The sequence below is a fragment of the Chenopodium album genome, chromosome 11 (assembly GCF_948465745.1).
Source record: "Chenopodium album chromosome 11, dcCheAlbu1.1, whole genome shotgun sequence".
NCBI lineage: Eukaryota > Viridiplantae > Streptophyta > Magnoliopsida > Caryophyllales > Amaranthaceae > Chenopodium > Chenopodium album.
In genome coordinates this window covers 58,682,052-58,701,833 of record NC_137844.1, presented here as the reverse complement: position 1 = coordinate 58,701,833, position 19,782 = coordinate 58,682,052, and the positions used below count along the sequence as shown (strand labels likewise).

Sequence of the window (19,782 nt, the reverse complement as noted above, 5' to 3'; positions counted from 1 at the left end):
TAAACGGTAAAAAACTCAATTTAATCGTAGCACTTCGAAACATCTAGTGCACGGCCACAAGGCCAACAACATCATGAAATATTCATAACTGATTTAACATCTGCTAGAAACCTAGAGTAACAAGAAATCGTACAACATTGACTATAGAAATCACAATAAAAAAAACTTAAAAGATGAAATTATAAAATGAATAAGGGATGTGGGCTGCCCTTAACATTTTTACAAGGTATGCACAAACTAAAACTAAGGTTTGTCTACTAGAATAGCACGCAGACCCGAGAAAAAATTCTGAACTCTTTGCAGGGTTGGAAGGTACGGAAGGTTATACAAACCAAATGAAGCGCTTGTATACTTAGAGAATTCTACTTGTGCCCCCTGAAATACATGTAAATTTTCTGCAGAATATCAAACACAATGGATTAGAAATGTCATTTAGTCATAGATTAGTCTCCAAAAGCACTTTGTTTGACGTTTGATTCTATCTGTATACTTAATTCACCTTTTACTTACACCTACAACCACTCATCCTTTTCAAACTCTTACAGAACAAGAGTCAACAAAAAGGGAGGGAATACAAAACTGAGATGTCCTTCCTAGCGTTGGCACACAATAGTGATGGACAAATATATGAAAGTGATATCATTCTCACCTGAAGAACCCACAAGCTCAGGAGTGATTCCAGGCAAAACAACCCAAACCCAACTAGGTAAAAAACCTGCATAGAGTGCATACGCAAACAAAGTCAGGAGTTTTTTTTTAATTCTTCCTAAAATACAAGGATGAAGGATGAAAAAAAAAAAACAAATACATGAGCTGAATGGAGATAATAAACTCTCAAGAAACATATTGCACACATTAAAGTTCCATCACTTACTGTGCTAGACCAGAAAATAACTGGATCCAAATTGAAACTATAAACTCGATGTCAAATAGATTAGACTTACAAATGGATTACCATATTAAACAACACAAACGATAATGTCCAGGTTATGGAAAACTTGACACTGAATTTGCTACTCCACAATTCAGGAAAACATATTGCAGAACTACATCTATGACTAAATGACATTTCTGATCAAATTCACAGAACGGGATCAAATGATTAGAACAAGACATCTTTTCCCATTGATGTGATGCAATGTGTTATTTGTTAACTTCAGAAATACTGAAAAATAATTTCCTGGCCAAGACATGACATTAATATCTAACGAACTTACCCCAACAAGAACACTGTGAGGAAATACATCAATTGCTGCAAGGATGCCCCTGGATATTCAGAAATTTAGGTGTCAATAAGAGTTAGCAGCAAGATATAAATTAATAAGTAAACCACGCATATATAGGAATAATTATCAGAAATGACATATTGACATATATATTATCCAAAAACTACACCATATGGACCTTCCTCCGGGGTAATGACATACCATTGACAGGTGCCTTACCATGACTTTGGCACAAGTTGTCCTAAAACAGAAATAACTGATGCCAAAAACCAAATTAACAAGACTGCTAATCTGACAGCAATATGATGGCATAATAGATGCAGATGAAGATGTAGGATGAGTTCAATATGACCAGGTAGACTTTACGATTTACCATGCATGTAAAATGAATTACAAACATGAACAAGAAAAATTAATGAATTGTGACTCATATCCAGTGAGCATTTGCTGGCTTATCATCTACAAATTCCCTTCATACATAATTATTTGAAACAAAACTAACAGTCTAACAAGGGGGAGAGGGGGGGGGGGGGGGGGGGTTAAAAAACTAAATAAAAAAACTTCGGAGAGTTTTGACTACGAGAAATCATTATTATTCATGTATTTCAATAGAAGAGAAAACTCCATAACATTAGAGTCCCACAACTTAATGTCTTAACAGAAACTCCTCATGTTAGTTGACCAAATTTCATGAGTATCATTCACTCATTCAGCATCACCAAGAGATACTAAGAGATTACAACTCTATATTGTAATTTATGTTCTTATCTATGCAGAAAAAGCAGAGTATTAATTTCACCTCTTAAAAAACAACAATAAATCATTAATTTTGGGCCTTCTGGCACCATTTAAATAATAGTTCCAAACTTTGTTTAAGCCTTCAAAATGTTTTTGTATAACCAAATACACACAGTTCACATCACCACCAACAGTCATCACGACTATAATTAAATAAATTATTCGTCTGGTTTTTCTTTCCTTGATGAACCTCAGTGAATTTGTAAAAACGGATGACACCCAATCAAAGCTTATATTATCTCAAAAAATATATTGGCTGAGATAGTAGTCAATGTGAAACAGGAGCAAGAAACTTACGTGAGAGACTGCCCATGAAAAACAATTGGAGGAGCAATTGCAGCAAACACACAAAAAAGAATATGGATCTGCATGAGGATAATAATATTTAATCAGGACACAGAAAGATGAGAAAAGAGGGTAAGATATTACACCAGATCTCCCCCCCCCCCCCCCCAACACACACACAAATAGAGGTACTACAGATATATTGAGTGTAAATTCACCAGGTAGAGCAAGAAAAACCAGCCGAACTTGAAGGCACTATCTGTCCTGAAAGAGAAAAATAAGGCAAACATCAATGTTGAATATCTCCTTCAGCGCAAATCATTGAGGGAGAGGGAAGAGACAAGGCACATTCAACTACCTCATCGCACGATAAAGTGGTCGATACCACAGCACATATGACAGTGGAACACCCAGTAAAGCATAAATTGATGCAAGGAAAAAAATTTTGGCACCTGAAATACAAAATGAGGTCAGATTTTTGTATGAAACGACATAACAGAAGACTGTTAATTCAAAACATGGAACAAAGTGCTTACCTCCTCCCTTAATCCAACAGACAATTATTGCAACTATGTTGTATACAAGACAAAGAACTATACCTGTTTAGATAGAATAACAAAGTTGAGCAATTAGACCAAGATAGAGGGCATTGACTTCAATCAACAAAAACCAACCTAAATAAGGTCAAACATTAAAATTAAATATATGACATGCTTAAGATCCAGTTTCCAAAGAGAGTAACATGAAGCAAAAACTACAAGTTAATATTATAATATTTACTCAACTTCCTTCATTTCCATTTAAAAACAAAGATCAACATGACATGCAACGCATATGTTACAAGGATCCTTAGGATCTAATGATGAAAATACGTTCAGAAATTAAACTTTGAGCATATCTAGATAAGAGACATGATGTAATTGAAATGCCCAGCTACACTGCAATGGAATATTTCATAACTTCACAAGATGAACTGCCTAGCTTAATTTAACAATAAATTTTTTGCAGGTACGTGATAATATTCCATGGTTTCACCAACATCAAGTCATTTCCCATGTGAATAAAAAACATAAATATCAAAACAAAAATAATAATATAATGGCTTCTATCCCATGGCTCCATACATTTCATCTCATGATTGGACCTCAATAGAGAACTTTGACGGAAAAAAACTCTTACCTAGCCAACTTGCAAATGCCATATACTGCAACTTCTGAGCATGAACAGGAATTTCATTGGCAATATCATGGTGTATGATTGGGAAGAAAGGTGGCCAGTTCCTATCATCTTCAACAACACCAGCTGCATTAAAATACTGGTTAGTAAGCAATTAGCAATGGATTGGAAAAGAACATATGAACAAACAATTAATAAGAGCATCATAGAGAATAACAGTCATGGCCAAAGTCCCAAAATGGGAAAATTAAGCATTCAAGATCAAGCTCCAATTCACCGAACCTCCAGCAACAGCATCTTCTCTCCGCTTTATGTCCTGCGACAGGAAAGTTGCAAATGATTCAACAAAAAATAATAAAAATAAAATAAAGATCTAAGATGAGAATATCAATATTTTGATCCATTAAGATAGGATCATAGTTTACAGTATCAAGTTCAAAAATAATTAGGAATCATTCCATCTCCACTTAAACAATGGTAAAACTAACCAGCTCTCTTCTTCTGAGATCTGCCTCCCAATCAGAAAGTTCTTTCTGTTTGTTAGGATCCTGCATAAAATCATAGATAAATACCTTTGACAACCTTTTTAAGCATAATAATCCAAAAGCAAGCAGTTAAGTGTTAAAGTTTTAATACATTCCTGGTCTCCAATGGTACATCATCAGTGGCATCATGCTTCTGACCAAAACCAAAGTTAGGGAGGCGAAACTTTGAGCCAGTATCACCTGAACCATTCTGTGAAATATGACACAAGCATTAGCAACGAGGGGAACACGTCATCACTAACAAAGCAAGTATAACTTAAACGTCAAAGGAACTTAAATTTGGACATGCACAAAACAGGAAAAATAAGGTAACAATCTAACAGATCAGCTTTGCCAGTGTAGTCTGTTCCAATTGCCCTTACAAAAAAACTCTGTAACATATACTTCCTCCGTTTCTTAATAGTTGCAACACACACTTTTCACGGTATTTAAGAAATGTGGGGTTCACAAGATATAATACACTTTAAAATGAGGTGAGTGGATGTTGGGAGTGTAATTTAGTGGGCCATGAGCTTTAAATAAGAGAAATAGTATATATTTTCTCTAATATAACTTTCCATTATAGTGTGTTGCAAGTATTGTGATATTTCCATTTTAGGGAAGTGTTGCAAATATTAAAAAACGGAGGAAGTAGCATTCAGTAACAAGGTAACAAAATTTCTATCCCTTTGAAATCTTAACAAGGTTGAGTTCATTAATGACAACACTCACTGTGCCTCGTCTTTGAACATGAAAAATTCTAGCAAAAACAAGGAGTACACCACATGTATTGTATTGACTATACTCTAAATCAAGGTTTGTGAAAACTTAGTCAAATACACAAGCCCCAACCATACAAAATCATTAAACACTAACACTACGTACATAATATTTAGAATTATTTTCTTCAGTTCAAAATTACTTTGAAGTTCAAATCTCTTGAACAAAACATATACACGATAACTCCAAGCTTGAGTGCTTTATGTTTATTACAAAATTTGAGCATTCAAAGTACAGTCATGGAATTTGGCTTGCATTATATCTAGAGGGACTCTCCTGAGTAAGCAAGTTAACTACCTTTAAGTGACTTAGATTAAAATCTTGCATAATCAATCAGCAGTAGGTATATATCTCTGAAGCGGGCAGAAATAGATACCTAAGTGCCAAAAATCCTAAAGTATCCTAGGCCAACAGAATCGTTTATACAATTGGTTTTATAGCAACCTTGAGCTTGGAATTAGAAGCGCCTTGTAATCCATAAAATAGCACTAGGAAAACATAAAGTGGGTCTAAACCTTGATCTCTATAGCATATGGTTATTTAAGAGAACCAACACTCCACTCCCATGAACTATAAGTGAAATGAGCATAGTTATAGTCAATACATACCAAAAACACATTTAATAAATAACATATCTGATGTTACTGACAAAAGAATTCTGACACTTAATGCTTAATGCTGTGAGCTGCTACCATTCTACCAATCCAAAGGACTCTACAAAACTTCCCATCAATAAGACTTATGGTTTCTCACTTTCAAATTTTCAACCTTCGTAAACGTATTTTGAACCTAGAACATCCCGTGGAATATATGCTCCCAATACTTCAATATATGTCATGACTCATCGACTCCAAAACATTTTGGGAATCAGGCTTTGATGTTGTTGTTGTTGTTGTTTTTTTATTACTACTGATGTTGTTAAATATACGTAGTATTTTCACAATTTCATTTACGCCATACCTGTACAAGGCTACAACAATGTCAATCTTGATATTCCCATACTACCTTTAATCCTTTTTTCCTTAACTTTGCCACACGGCCTATACTGTCTAGAATGTCTAAAACTCTACACTAAAACTTCATCCATTAAAACAGGTAATACATGATTTCAGACGTCAACCTAGCCAACCTTGATGATTAATACGGAATACTATCTATTATTATTTAATACATATACTAAAATTGTAATTTTACGCAAACATTTCCTAAGCTAAATGTAGAAGAAAGCTTTTCACAACTAAACTCGAACGCAACTAGCTAATTTTGGACAAAAGTAGCATACATTTTACTACGTATTAGTATTAGATTACGTCCTGAAATCTTCAAAGTGTTGCGTTCATTTTAGGAAGATTATTGGTGGCAATCAATCTTCTTCCTAAGCATCAGCTTGTCGGTGGTTATAAATTCCGGAAATAATAAACAACATTAACAACAAAAAATCAGAATTGAAACTGAAACGAAATCAATACATTTTAAATTTAAGGCTGAATTCTGAAATGCACACATATTAAGTTAGGGTTTCAGATCCAGATCAAGCAATAGCAACCAAAATCAAACACGATTACCAAACCGACCTAATCAAATAAATATCAACATTATTTATACAGATTACAACGAAAAAACTATGAAATTAAATGCGAAAAAAACGGAGAAACAGATCTAAATATAGAGAATTGAGCAGAAAAAACAAATTTAAAAAAATCGAGAGAATTTAGGGAAAAATTACAGCGAATGGATTGACGTTTTCCGGCTGAAAACTCATTGATAAGTTGGTAATTTGATTGAAATTGAAGCGAAAAAGATTGGGAAGAAGTAGAGAGTTCGAAAATGAAAAATGCACCAAATTATGAGCGAGAGTGAAGAGAAGAGGAGAGTGTGAAAGAGAGAGAAAATGAGAACGAGGGAAAAATACGGAAATAGAAAAATATTTTAAGGTATAAATATCTGTCAATGCAAATCAGATACGCGGGATGTCGAATAGCACGAATCGGTGGTGGGTTACAATCAGCCGGTTGGATAGGGGAGTCAGATCGGTTCGGGTCAATAGCTGCTTTAGAGAGATAATTGTGTTATGTCAGATTGGGTAGTCGAGTCGGTTTGGTTCAGGTTAATAAATGGTTTAGAGTTTGAACAAATATATAGATTTATTATTTTTTTCCTGTTGGAGGTAAGATGAAGAATTAACCCGGTTCGAGTTAATTAGACAAAATGGCTTATGAGTTATGGCTTCTTACTTTTCAAGCTTTGAGCCTAAAACAGCCTATGGAATATATGCTCCTTATATTTCAAAATATATGCCGCGATTACATTTGCCTCACATCTATGCTTAGGGTTGGAGATTTTCTTCATAGTCGAATTAATGCATTGGAGTTGACATTGCGAGTAGTATGGATTTTACCAAAAATTGTCAATTCAATCTGAGCCTCTGCTCCCCCTTCCTCATCCCACATCGTTTTTCTCTCCCTCAGTACATGGGTTATCAAGAACATCTTATTATTTTTCAAATTATCAGTCTCCTTGGTAGCCGTCGAAACGTGCAAAAGAAAAAGGATCGAGAATTAACTTCGAAGTAGAAGCTAGCAAGAGCTAGACGAAAACCTAAAGGGAACTATTTGTGTACATCTTTGAAATTAAATACTTATTGAAAGATAAGAGGTATAGATCAACAGGTTCAAAATCAGCTAAATAATAATAATAATAAAATAAAAAAAGTAATAATAAAGCCACGCCATGATAGACTTTAGGGTTTAGGCTTTAGGGAAACATATTTGAGGGGAAAATTTGTTTTTTATAAAACGTTTTTAAGGGGGTAAAGTACTATAGAAAACAAGGGTTGTGGAAATGTATTTAAAGGAGTAAAGTTGATTTATATAAAGCCATGGACTTTAAGGGCTAAAAGGAATGTATTTGAGGGGGTAAAATTGATTTTTATAGAACGCCTTTAAGAGGGGTAAAATACTTTAGGGGATAGGGGTTGTGAAAACGTATTTAAGGGGGTAAACTTGATTTCTTTAATGCAAAGGGACTTTAGAGGTAAGGGAAAATTTATTTAAGTGGGTAAGGTTGATATTTATAGAACGTTTTTAAGGGGTAAAGTATAGGAGACAGGGGTTGTGGAAACATATTTGAGACAGTAAAGTTGATTTTTATATAGCCAGGGGACTTTAGGGGTTAGGAAAAAGCGTGGGCGGGGTGGGGGGGGGAATATTATAAGACACATGGGCCACAAAAACATATTTGAGGGGATAAAGTTGATTTCTATAAAGTCAGAGAACTTTAAAAGTTAGACAACGTATTTGAGGGGATAAAGTTGATTTTTATAGAACGTCTTTGAAGGGGTAATTTTTTAATTTTTTTAGACCTAAGTTTTGAGCTAAATTCAATAACAATACCCAATTGACTAGAGACTTGGGAAGAACTAAAAATCATGTGTGATCTTAATGGTTCGACCCCAAAATCATTAACACTTCATGGTTTGAACATTTGGGTTGGGTTTGTTAAAAAGAAAAGTAACATTAGCCCCACTCGGCCACTCCCCAAATCACACAGCCGCAAAACCCTTCGACCCTAAAACCCTTCCCCCATTTCTCTTCTCTGCAGTCCTCAAATCACTCGATTTTCTGCACTCATTTCTAACAATATGTCTTCATCTCAATCATAACCCCCAAATTTAAAAAACCCTAAATCACAAAACCCCCATTTTCTTCATCTTGTTGATTGAGGTTTTGATTAATTATCATCATGTCTGCCGCATCTAGAGGCCTCATTTCTCGGCTGAAAACGGTGTTAATCCCACAAAAAACATTAACCCAGTTCAGAAATTTCAGCTCTGAGATTCTATCACCTCAAAATGAAGTTATTCGACCCAGAATCATTGAACCAAAACCTGGTGTTATGACCAAACAATCTAAAAGAACTGGGGCAATTGCTATTAAATGTGGGATGACTGCGCTTTGGGATAAATGGGGTGCTCGTGTTCCTATTTCTGTTCTTTGGTTTGATGATAATATTGTTTCCCAAGTTAAAACTGTTGAGAAAGAAGGCTTCTTTGCTCTACAGGTAATGTTTCATACTTAACTACATTTTTGTTTTTATTTTTTCATGTTTAGATCTCATTCTTGGTTGATTTGTTGAAGTGGGTGTGTTTGATTTGCTCGTGATTGTGCTTTTACTTGATTGGGTTTAGCATTGAAGATGGAATGTTGAAATGTTTTGATGGGTTTTTGAGAATGGTGAAATGTAAGAAATTAGGATTGAAGGGTTTTATTGTTTGAAATGTAGTTGTTTGGGGATGATTAAAACGTGATGCTAGGTAGGTTGCTTAATGCTGTGCATTTATCTGATTGAATTCGATGTTGAAGTTTTAAAGTGCTTTCATAATTGCCCATTTCTCTTTTTTTAATTGGGGTTATGTGTTAGTTGGTGCTACGTATTTGTAAATGTTTCAATGTCCAGATGTTTGAGATTTTACAATTTTAGGTTGAGGGTTTCATTATTTGCAATGTAATTGTTTTGGTATGATTTGAATGAGGTGATAGTTAAATTGGTTGCTTAAGGCTGTGCATTTATCTTGCTGAGTTTGATTTCGAAGTGGATTCTTAAATCTTAATTGCCCCTATCTTTTTTTTCCCCCTGTTTTTTGGTTGATTTTATATTTTAGTTGGGATTTGTAATTGTTGCAAAATTAAGATGTTGAAGAGTTTTGTTGTTTGTGAAGTTAATTGTTTGGGGATCTGTTTGGATGTGGTGTTAGTTAGGTTGGTTGCTCGCATAAGAAGGAGAAACATTTGACAAAACCTGAAGTAGGTCACTTTAGAGCGCAAGGGGTTCCTATGATGAGGAAGTTGAAGGAGTTTCCGGTGACAGAAGATGCACTTCTTCCTGTTGGTACATCAATTAATGTACGGCATTTCGTTCCTGGACAATACGTGGATATCACTGGGATCACAAAAGGGAAGGGATTTCAGGTGAATTTCTTTATCTTATGGTTTTATATCCTTGCAAAGCTTTGATATTGGTACTTATATTATGTAAACTATCTTAGATATTTCTCTGTTCGAAAATAAAGAAACTATCCTAAATTCCTTATAAACTAGTAGGGTAGGAAAATCACAGTTGAAGGAGGCGTGCAAGGCAATGCTGTAACTTGAATTTGAGGCATATGCAATTGATTTATCTGTGCTGTATTGAATTCCATGCTGATGATACTAGAACTCTGTTCATCTAGCCTATCCACCTTGTCATACTTGTCCTTTACATAAGTTTCTTTCTTTTAATGGCGAATAATTATTGACTGATTGCACTGTTGGCAGATCCAGTGCCCCAACGGTGTAAATTATTAAGTACTTTGGCTTCTTTATCTACAATGTTCCTAGTTTCCTAATAGGCTCCTACCGTGCGCTTGACAAAGAGCTTTCATCCTTCTGTCCCAGAAATTATACTTGGCCCATTTTTAGTGATGTCTGTTAGTATCTCACCATAAAGGTGAATGTTTGAGGGTCATTAGTAGGTAAATTAATGAGATTTGGGCTTAGGTCAGGGTTGTTGAGTACAAACGAAAAATATCAACCCCATTTTAGGATTAATGAAGCTAAGTGTAGACACTAAGCTTATTAAATGAGATTGATTCATAAAAAAGTCTTGATGTTAAGTTTTAAAGAGGAGATATCTCAGTTTCTCACTCATTCTATTTATGCACACAAGCTATTGAAGCTCTTGAAATAAGTCCACTCTTTATATATTAACAAAGCTACTTAGTATTGGCCCTTGGTATACAAATTGAAGTGATTCTTTTACGAGTTTTGACACGAAGAGGAGCCACAGTCAGTTTCTGTTTATCGACATAAGCTAATGAAAGTTCTAAATAGTAGATAACTAGATACATATATGTAAGGTGACTACATTTCAATAACTAAACCCTAGTGACCCCTCTAAAAATCTGTCGTTGATTTGCAAATTTTGGATGGCTTGGTTGTTTATAAAACAAATGGACTGTAGAATTCAATCTTTTGTTCACGCCTGACCTCATGGCTGCCAAAGTGCCAGACGCTAGGAGCTTGTGTTAATAATTGCAGAACCAGCCTTCATGGCTGTGAGCTTGTTATGCTCCCTCAGATCAACTTCTTCAATACTTGTCTATTTTTTTGGCAAATGATCTTGTGCTGTAAAACATAGACTCTAATTTCATCTCAAGCAATTTCTTTTTCAAAAGATTTGTAGAGCAATTATAGCTCATCTCAATGCCTCTGTGTAGTTGACCCTTGTGGTTTTGTATGAACGATCTAATTTTCACAAATCTTATAGTCTTATGTATGGATGGAGGAGGAAGATTTTTGTGGATGACTATATGGAATAATCACTTTTGGTTCATGTAGCCGACCCCACTTATGGGATTAAGGCTTTGATTGATTATAGTCTTATGTACATTGTGAGATTCTTATGCGTCCAACTGTCGTCTAATTCATAACCTAGCCTTCAAATGCATCATGGACTATTCCACACCTATATATTCTCAACTAAGCTACTAAAGAAGCTAGAATATCATTAATATTTATAATTCACTCAAATTACTTCGTTGGAACCTGGATCGTCATAAAATTGAATGTAAGAGATCCTCTGTCTCATTTGTTCTTGTAATTAGAATAAGGAAATGATAATATTATGCTACGGAGTTGTTATGCTGTTCTCTATTTGAGTTGATATCTTATGGAATTAAATTTATTTTTCTTATCAAAACTATGCTTGATTATAGTTTTGCTTGGTTGAAGTTTTATATGCACATGGACACTGAAACATAGCAAGAATTATGTCAAAGGGCTGATATGTGTTAAGTAGATGCCAAAATAACTCTGTTTGCTTACCAAATTACTTCATGTGTACAGGGTGTAATGAAAAGGCATCATTTTCCGGGGTTGCCAGCATCACATGGTGTGTCAAAGGCCCATCGGAGTGGTGGTTCCACAGGTCAAAGGGATGCTCCTGGAAAAGTAAGTTCATGTACAAAGTGATGACTGTTTGCCATTTTATTCTATTGTTTCTTTTTACTGAAATTGACGTAGAATATCATTTTCTATGGTTGCCCTTGGATGTAGTCCATTCACATTCTTATGAAGTTAATTAGTGTTTAGTTTTCCTCTTATCCAGTGCATGTGAAAATGTCACCTCAGAAGTATTTCTTGTAAAGTTTCACCAGTTCCCTTGCAATTGGGAAAATGAGAAGAGGGGGAGGAGTTGTCTTGGGAAGAAAGGGGACCCATCAAATGTATTTTAATTCACTTCTTCATCTTTTCTATGATCTTTACTGTTTCTTTTTGAAATGCATTGTTCAAAAAGTCTAGCTATGAATCATCCAATAGTCCTCCCCACCCCCCCCCACCCCCCAATATGAACTCTGTACATTGTTGGCTACTGTTCTACACTTCTACACTCTTATGAAGTTATTGGAACTCAGTTGCATACACATGAATGAAATCCCCTTTGTACATAGTAGTCAGGCTTAGGCTGTATTCTTTTCCATTATTGGTTAGCCAGATGCTTATCCTCATGATATCTTTACATGCCTCTTTTCATGACTTTAGCATTCTGATACTGGAGCAATTTTGCACGCTTCAGTTTATTATCTCCTTTCCTTTAATTATCTTTAACCAACTTTATTGGAGTTAATCTGAGCCTTTTCCAGCTTCATTACCAGTGGTGAAGGGGCAGATGAAGATTTTGATGCATGAATCATGTTATTCATTAATCCCCATTTTTGGGACTATTAGCCTGTTATTGGAATCCGTCACATTTCCAAATGTAGTACTGTGTAATAATGTATATTTAGATTTTTCATTTTTTCCACTTCCCAAGATGCCACTGCTAAAATCAAGTGAGGGGGTTGGGGGGGGGGGGGGGGGGGGGAGATGGAAATTGGTTCAATTTATTATAATTGATACTGCGTCATGTACTCATGTCCTTAACCATTTGTGTCAACTATCCTCAGATAGATATCCAATGTTACCTTGAAATTTTAACTATTCTTTCTCTCTGGGAAGTAACACCTCTAATGTCTCTCTACAGTATTATGACTGCTGAATGAGATAGTGCCTTTGTTGTTTCAGAATCTGTTGCTTTTTATGTTGTGCTTCAGCATTAGTCATTACATGGTTGAATATCAAACTTTCTGTTCCATCTTTGTGTTTATATGTTATGCTTCAAAATTAGTCATTATGTGGTTAAATACAGCTTGGAAATTATCTATGCTATCTTCTGTTCTTCTAAGTTGTGATTTGTATCCTGGTAGGTTTTCAAAGGCAGAAAGATGGCTGGGCGCATGGGTGGCAAACAGCGGACAGTGAAAAATGTTTGGGTTTATAAAATAGACCCCAAGAGGAACTTAATGTGGGTCAGAGGCCAAGTATGTACCCCTTTTCAACTATCTTCTTTCTCTTTTTGACTCTTTTTAAAGAGCCATTTGTTCTGCTTACATCATTAATTCAGACATTCCGAACTCTTAACAAACTTGGACACTAGGAGTATCCAGAACTCTCTTTTTCGTTTCTATGAGATGGTTGTTTAACTCGTTGGCTATGTTTGTAGGTTCCTGGTGCTGAAGGAAATTTTGTGTTTGTAAAAGATGCCTTTTATGAGAAACCTGATGTCTCAACGCTTCCTTTCCCGACTTACTTTTCACCAGAAGACGAAGATGAAGATTCATTAGAACCTATAACTGTGGATTTAGGAGAATTAGATCCATTTATGGCAGCTGATTAATTGGCATGCTAATTCAGAATATCTGTAGAACTCTGGTCTTTCTATGCCTGGGAAATGCCTAGGAGTTTTTTGTTCTTATATATAGAGGGATATGGTCAAGTATGTTTCGAGGTTGGGTTGTGTTTATTTTGATTTGGTGCTGGAGCTAGTGTTCTCCAAACATTACGGTGTAGCCTCATATTTATTTGGCAGAGCTCGAGACCAGAATTTGACAAGAGTAAACTATGTTATTGTGTAAACTCTGTTCAAATAAATTGTTGAACTACTGAATGTTGAACATTGTAATTCATCATTTAGAGTTCTAAATACTTTTTGTTGCCTTTTCTGGTAAAAAACTTGCCTTTTGTATCACTTTGAAAAATTTAGGGTACTGTTTTAAGCCAAAATTGATACCAATAGCACATATTCATACGTGACTTTATGTTTGCTACTGTATATAAATCAGATGAGATGTATGCACTCCAAACTCCCAATTTCTGTGTGTTGAACTGCCAGCATGCTACGTCCAACTGTATTATAACCAATTGATAAAGGTTGAAGCAAATTTGATCAGTTTTAAGCCTCATTGATGTGGAACAATTTCTTAAGAGTGATACTGTGAACTGATTCTAACATAATGCTCAAAATAATGTACAAATACATATACAGAGTACACAGTTGGACTATATAGTAAGTACTTAGGTATTTTCTAAGCAAGTAAAGCATATTGTATTCTATACATAAGTAAAAATGATGGTATGAAATTATCAGCACTTCAGCATTATCCTTCTTCAAAGACAATGAAAATTATGGCCCTAAACACAAAGCCGAAGGAAATACTTAGGAGTTAGGACAGTAGTCCAAAAACTTGAAATGAATGATATAGGATTAACCCTTCTTCCACTCCACACCCTTAAAACCCTCATCTTCAATCAGCCAATTTCTGAATGCCATGTGGCAATGCAAATATCCAAACTACATTAGATTACCTCCATGCAAACTTTGTCCATCACATACACCTACAGAGCCTCATCAACAAGATCTCACCCCTTCCTTTTTTCTTCAAAAACAAAAGAAAAATATACAATATACAAAAATAGAAATTCCTTAAAAAGACTATAACATCCTCACCCATAAAACTTAATATCCCTCGATATCCCCTCTTTAAACCTCAGTTCGACCTTTTAGCAGCTACCACATTTCATCGATACAAGGGGCAATATTGGAAATTCGATAATAAAAATCACAAATTTTTTCCTACCAATCATCAAAAATTGCATAACTTTCTTTCATTTGTCTTAAATCATCAATCCTTTTATTTCCATTATCCAAAAGTCTGGTCCAAATTCAATTCTTTTTCCACCAAAAGAAAAAAACCCATTTGAAGACATAACTTCCTCAATCCAAATAATCAAAAATCTCAAACACCCATTTCATCTTTCTACCACATACATTCCCTTTTTTTCTCTCTTAATTTTTTTAGAGAGAGAAAAAAAAAAACTCAAAAAATGGCAGTGTGCACAGTATACACAATTCCAACAACAACCCACTTAGGAGGATCATTCAACCAAAACAAACAAGTATTCTTCAACTACAAAAGATCATCATCATTTCCATCATCCAATAACATACTGACAAGTAGCAGACCATATGTGATAACATGCTCAGCAGGTGATTCACAGACAATTGTGATTGGTCTAGCAGCAGACTCAGGGTGTGGTAAGAGTACTTTCATGAGAAGATTAACAAGTGTGTTTGGTGGAGCAGCAGAACCCCCAAAAGGAGGAAACCCTGATTCCAACACCTTAATAAGTGACACAACTACTGTTATTTGTTTGGATGATTTCCATTCACTTGATAGAACTGGTAGAAAAGAGAAAGGTGTTACTGCTTTAGACCCTAGAGCTAATGACTTTGATCTTATGTATGAACAAGTTAAAGCTTTGAAAGAAGGTAAACCTGTTGATAAGCCTATTTATAATCATGTTAGTGGTTTGTTGGACCCTCCTGAGCTCATTCAACCTCCTAAGATCTTGGTCATTGAAGGGTTACACCCCATGTAAGTATCCATCCTTCTCGCCCTAGCTGATTCATGCATTGCACGGGTTTAAATACTAGTTAGCTCATAATTAATTGATATTATTATGTACAATATTGTTTTTCTAGTCGTGTTACTTACATACAACATGTGACTGTTGATAATATAATTTTCTTATTCTAGTGGTTTTTAATTTACTCGTGATTAATTAAGTTTAATTTTGCCGATTCCATCCTTTTCGAATTAAGACAGAGTATTATATATTTGGTTTTTAATTAACTATGCACAAATTTGAGAGAAGATCATATGGTTGGCTGATGTATTCCCAAATGTTGATAAGGAGATAAAATCCTAAAAACGGTTGGCTGAGCTTAAGCTACTGTCTTTATCAACCAACACTCTTTTTTTTTTTTTTTATTGATTTATAAAAAAAATGCGTTTGCCGGGAGTCGAACCCGGGTCTATTGCTTGGAAGGCAATTATCCTAACCGTTGGACTACAAACGCTTGTAATGCTAACATTTTTTCTAAAATTTATATGAAGGTATGATGCACGTGTGAGGGAATTATTGGACTTCAGTATCTACTTAGATATTAGCAATGAAGTCAAATTTGCCTGGAAAATTCAGGTAAAAAAAAAAGTGGAAATTTCGATTATAATATGATCTTATATTCATATGTTAATTATTTTGTACTACATAGTATTATATCTTGTTTTTTACTAATTAATTGATTGTAAATAATGTATCAGAGGGATATGAAAGAGAGAGGACACAGTCTTGAAAGCATCAAAGCTAGTATTGAAGCTAGAAAGCCAGATTTTGATGCTTACATTGGTAATTTACTATACAATTTTCCTCATTTGGTTAATTATTAGTCGCGTAATTACTCTTAGAGTCTATCAAACATTTTTCAAAATTTTATTTTCGCGCCACTAATTGTGTCAAGCTTGAAAGGATTAAAACTGATGATGTGCTATTATGAGTGCAGATCCACAAAAACAGTATGCTGATGTGGTGATTGAAGTATTACCAACCCAACTCATTCCTGATGATGATGAAGGCAAAGTCTTGAGAGTTAAGATGATTCAAAAGGAAGGAGTCAAGTACTTCAACCCAGTTTACTTGTTTGATGAAGGATCTACTATTTCCTGGATTCCCTGTGGCAGGAAGCTAACATGTTCTTACCCTGGCATCAAGTTTTCCTACGGCCCCGACACCTTCTATGACAATGAGGTATCATCCTCTTCAATCTATATTCCTGGTAGTGGTTTGAAATGATGTTTGAGCCGTATCATGACATTCTGTATGATTTTGTAGGTGACTGTGGTAGAGATGGATGGGCAGTTTGACAGATTAGACGAACTAATCTATGTTGAAAGTCATTTGAGCAACCTATCAACCAAGTTCTATGGTGAAGTCACCCAACAAATGTTGAAGCACCAAGACTTCCCCGGAAGCAACAATGGAACTGGTTTCTTCCAAACTATAATTGGATTGAAGATCAGAGACCTGTTCGAGCAGATCGTTGCCAACAGGTCTGCGGCTCCTGCAGCAGCTGCTAAGGCCTAAAAAGCTTGAGTTTATAGATGATAATATATGAATATGCCACTCTGAATCTCAAATTTTCCCTCCTCTCTTCATTTGTAATTTCCACTACCTATTCTTCTTGTATAAGTTGTTTTTGTAGAGTACTCTGATATTCTGCTGTTAATAGACATCAATTAAAGCAAGATATGAAAAATGCGGTTCAAGAGAATTCATAGCATCAAACATACTTCACATGTATCTTTTCTTGTCTGTCAATCACGTCGCATAGCTTCCATCAGAAATAAAACTTCTTAAAAAATTCTGTTGATAAAAGATCTTCATTGTAGTTGAATATAAAAAATTAGGATTAAACGCCTAGGTTGTGTATATTTTAATTCAGATTTCAGTTCCATATTTGAATAATAACAGAATTCATATCACGCATCAAGAATTCCCGGTCACTAACACTTCACCTTTGATATATACTTTTTAACCAACATAGAAGATGCAAAGAGAAACCAGTAAATTTTAATGGTTGTCTATTTCCTTCATCAAGAACAAAGACAGGAATTTGGGGAAAAATTAAGAGCAACAAACCAATTTTGGACTTAATAAAGGGATAATAAATATCTCCATACACTAAAGAACTTAAACAAGTTTAAAAATCTACATACCCGTACCTAAAACATCGAACTGCTTAGATAGACATAAAGATTTTATGCCTACTTGGAAAATGGTGCAGATACTGTAAAGGAGAAACAGGAAACAGAAGCATCTCCATAGAGAAATTAGGCCATTTACTTGATCGTCACAAATTTATTGGTACCATGCTTAGCCCAATGATCCTTAAGGTCAATCGGAAGAGTGAAGTCATAGCCCTCAGCGGCAAGTCTTTGAAAAAGTTTATCATAAGCCCCATGGCTCATTTTCCTTCCAGCAGTGCGTGAACCAGGCCTTGTGGCACTCATAGGAAGTGGATACTCGGATATGTTAGTTGTGCAACAAGACGATTGCCACCCCCCTGAACCCCATCGGTAGCACTGCCGAGCAGCACCTGTACAAGAGCAAACTGGTGCTGGGATTCCAGAAGTATCTGTAGTTGACTCATTGCTGCGGGAATTCAGGCTTTTCCTCTCACGCTTTGCTGCTGAAGAACCACTTTTAGCCTTTGACTTTTTAATTTTCGGTTTAGGTTCCTTTGGTGCAGCATCATCAGAGGTTTTCTTTGATGTCTTTGGCTTCTTAGCAGGCTTAGAGGGCTGAGGCTCATCATCCACAACAATATTGGCTGCCTCATTTATAGGCATGCATCGAATGGGCATAGCTGACAATGCTCCTTCCGGGTTGTGTTGAGTTCCTTGGAATGGATTGAATCCATTTCTTGTCGCAGCTAGATAATTTCCTGGGTGAAACCATGAAAAGTGCGGGACAGATCTGCTTCTGTTTCCTTCAGGTATAATCGGGTAGTTTGAGCGAAATGTCCCCATCTTCGATCTAACAAACCACTACTTAACAAGAGGAAACAGCTAAATCCGAAACTTGAAGGTATGCTGAAAGCAGAGTTCTACACGTCAATCATTGATGTTGCAGGCAGGAAAATATAGCACCTAGCAACAGGGCAAACAAAAAGCAAACAAGGTTCAACCTTCTTTTCAGAAATGGAAAACAATTGATCAACTGAATACAGCTATCAAACAATCAAAGCTACACAAAACATCCTACCCATTCTAAACAACTTTATCTCTGGAAAACCCTTAAAAGAAGATTTCAATGGGAAATTTACATCAAGTTGGTTAAAAACAGTCTAGGATACAGAAACCGATTGCGCAAATATACCTCCAGACTACAACTATATTCACCCTATATAGATAAATTCTAACATTTCAAGCAACAATGGACTCTAACATTCTCTACACTCTAGCCTACTTACTCCCCTAGTACCACTAAGATTGCTCCAATACGATAATAAAATTCCTAAAGGAATCAACAACTCATAAACCCAAAATAATTATAAAAAAAAAAGTCAACTAGCACCCAAATCCTAAACAAAAAAAAGAATCATTCATGTTCATAGCAACAAACAAATAAGAAACCTAACTGAACAAATTTGTACTAATTGAAAAGGGGGAAGTACACTGTACACATGCAAAGAACAATTTTCAAACAACCCTTTAAACTTGCATATACATATTAGAAATCCCACAAAATTAAATCCACAAAAAGCAGCAAATATTCATAAAAGGCCACTTTATCAAAACATATAAAATAACCCAAAATCACAGAAATGGAAACAGCAAATTGCCACATTTTAAGCATAAATTCAAAGGAAACAACTCAAACCAAATCAGAAAAACTAAAAAATCGAGGTACCCAGAAGCTAAAATTTGAATTTGAAAAAAAGAAAAAAAAGACACGGTTAAAAAAAATAGATGAAGGGATTATGAAAGTTACCCAAACAGTTATCCAGAAGTTGAAATTGAAGGTTCTAAGCTCAAAATATGTGAACTTTACAAGCTAATTTCTGTGCAAAAATGGTAGAAAAGTAGCAGAATGAGGAAGAATTAGGCTAAAAAAAATAGGGAGATGTTAGGCTTCACTCGGGAAATGAACGAATCTAAGAACAAAAGAGTAAACAATTTAGGGGAAGAAGGGAGACGAGACGAGAGTAGTGGATGTTGCTGCTGCCTGACATCTTTT

General features: G+C 35.3%; 3 protein-coding genes, 1 non-coding gene and 1 pseudogene across 6 annotated transcripts; 2 read left to right on the top strand and 3 right to left on the bottom strand.

The window, feature by feature from the left end:
- Positions 1-6,685, bottom strand: LOC145569440 (secretory carrier-associated membrane protein 4-like). Its single transcript, XM_081628780.1, has 12 exons — positions 6,516-6,685; positions 4,122-4,220; positions 3,974-4,033; positions 3,768-3,801; positions 3,489-3,611; positions 2,846-2,908; positions 2,668-2,761; positions 2,528-2,573; positions 2,322-2,389; positions 1,218-1,266; positions 650-715; positions 1-395 (listed from the first exon to the last, which is right to left on the bottom strand). The coding sequence occupies exons 1-12, from the start codon at positions 6,549-6,551 to the stop codon at positions 363-365; spliced, it is 771 nt and encodes a 256-aa protein (XP_081484906.1). The 5' UTR covers positions 6,552-6,685; the 3' UTR covers positions 1-362.
- Positions 6,686-8,354: 1,669 nt separating this feature from the next.
- LOC145569439 (large ribosomal subunit protein uL3m-like) lies at positions 8,355-13,888 on the top strand. Its single transcript, XM_081628779.1, has 5 exons — positions 8,355-8,848; positions 9,547-9,756; positions 11,671-11,775; positions 13,071-13,184; positions 13,367-13,888. Exons 1-5 carry the CDS (start codon positions 8,531-8,533, stop codon positions 13,538-13,540), a joined length of 921 nt encoding a protein of 306 aa, XP_081484905.1. The 5' UTR covers positions 8,355-8,530; the 3' UTR covers positions 13,541-13,888.
- An 807-nt stretch (positions 13,889-14,695) lies between these two features.
- Positions 14,696-17,314, top strand: LOC145567954 (phosphoribulokinase, chloroplastic). The gene is made up of 5 exons (XM_081627385.1): positions 14,696-15,578; positions 16,101-16,185; positions 16,308-16,392; positions 16,547-16,791; positions 16,876-17,314. Exons 1-5 carry the CDS (start codon positions 15,028-15,030, stop codon positions 17,125-17,127), a joined length of 1,218 nt encoding a protein of 405 aa, XP_081483511.1. The 5' UTR covers positions 14,696-15,027; the 3' UTR covers positions 17,128-17,314.
- On the bottom strand, positions 15,992-16,063 carry TRNAG-UCC (transfer RNA glycine (anticodon UCC)). Its single transcript has one exon. It is a non-coding gene; the product is annotated as a tRNA-Gly (tRNA).
- A 277-nt stretch (positions 17,315-17,591) lies between the features above and the next one.
- Positions 17,592-19,768, bottom strand: LOC145569438 (barley B recombinant-like protein A pseudogene; annotated as a pseudogene). Of its 2 annotated transcripts, none has more exons than XR_014096112.1 (2): positions 19,537-19,768; positions 17,592-18,635 (listed from the first exon to the last, which is right to left on the bottom strand). The product of XR_014096112.1 is annotated as a barley B recombinant-like protein A pseudogene, transcript variant X2 (transcript). The 2 variants fall into 2 exon arrangements; XR_014096111.1 differs by having other exon boundaries at positions 17,592-18,692; positions 19,537-19,767.
- Between the last annotated feature and the right edge of the window lie 14 nt (positions 19,769-19,782).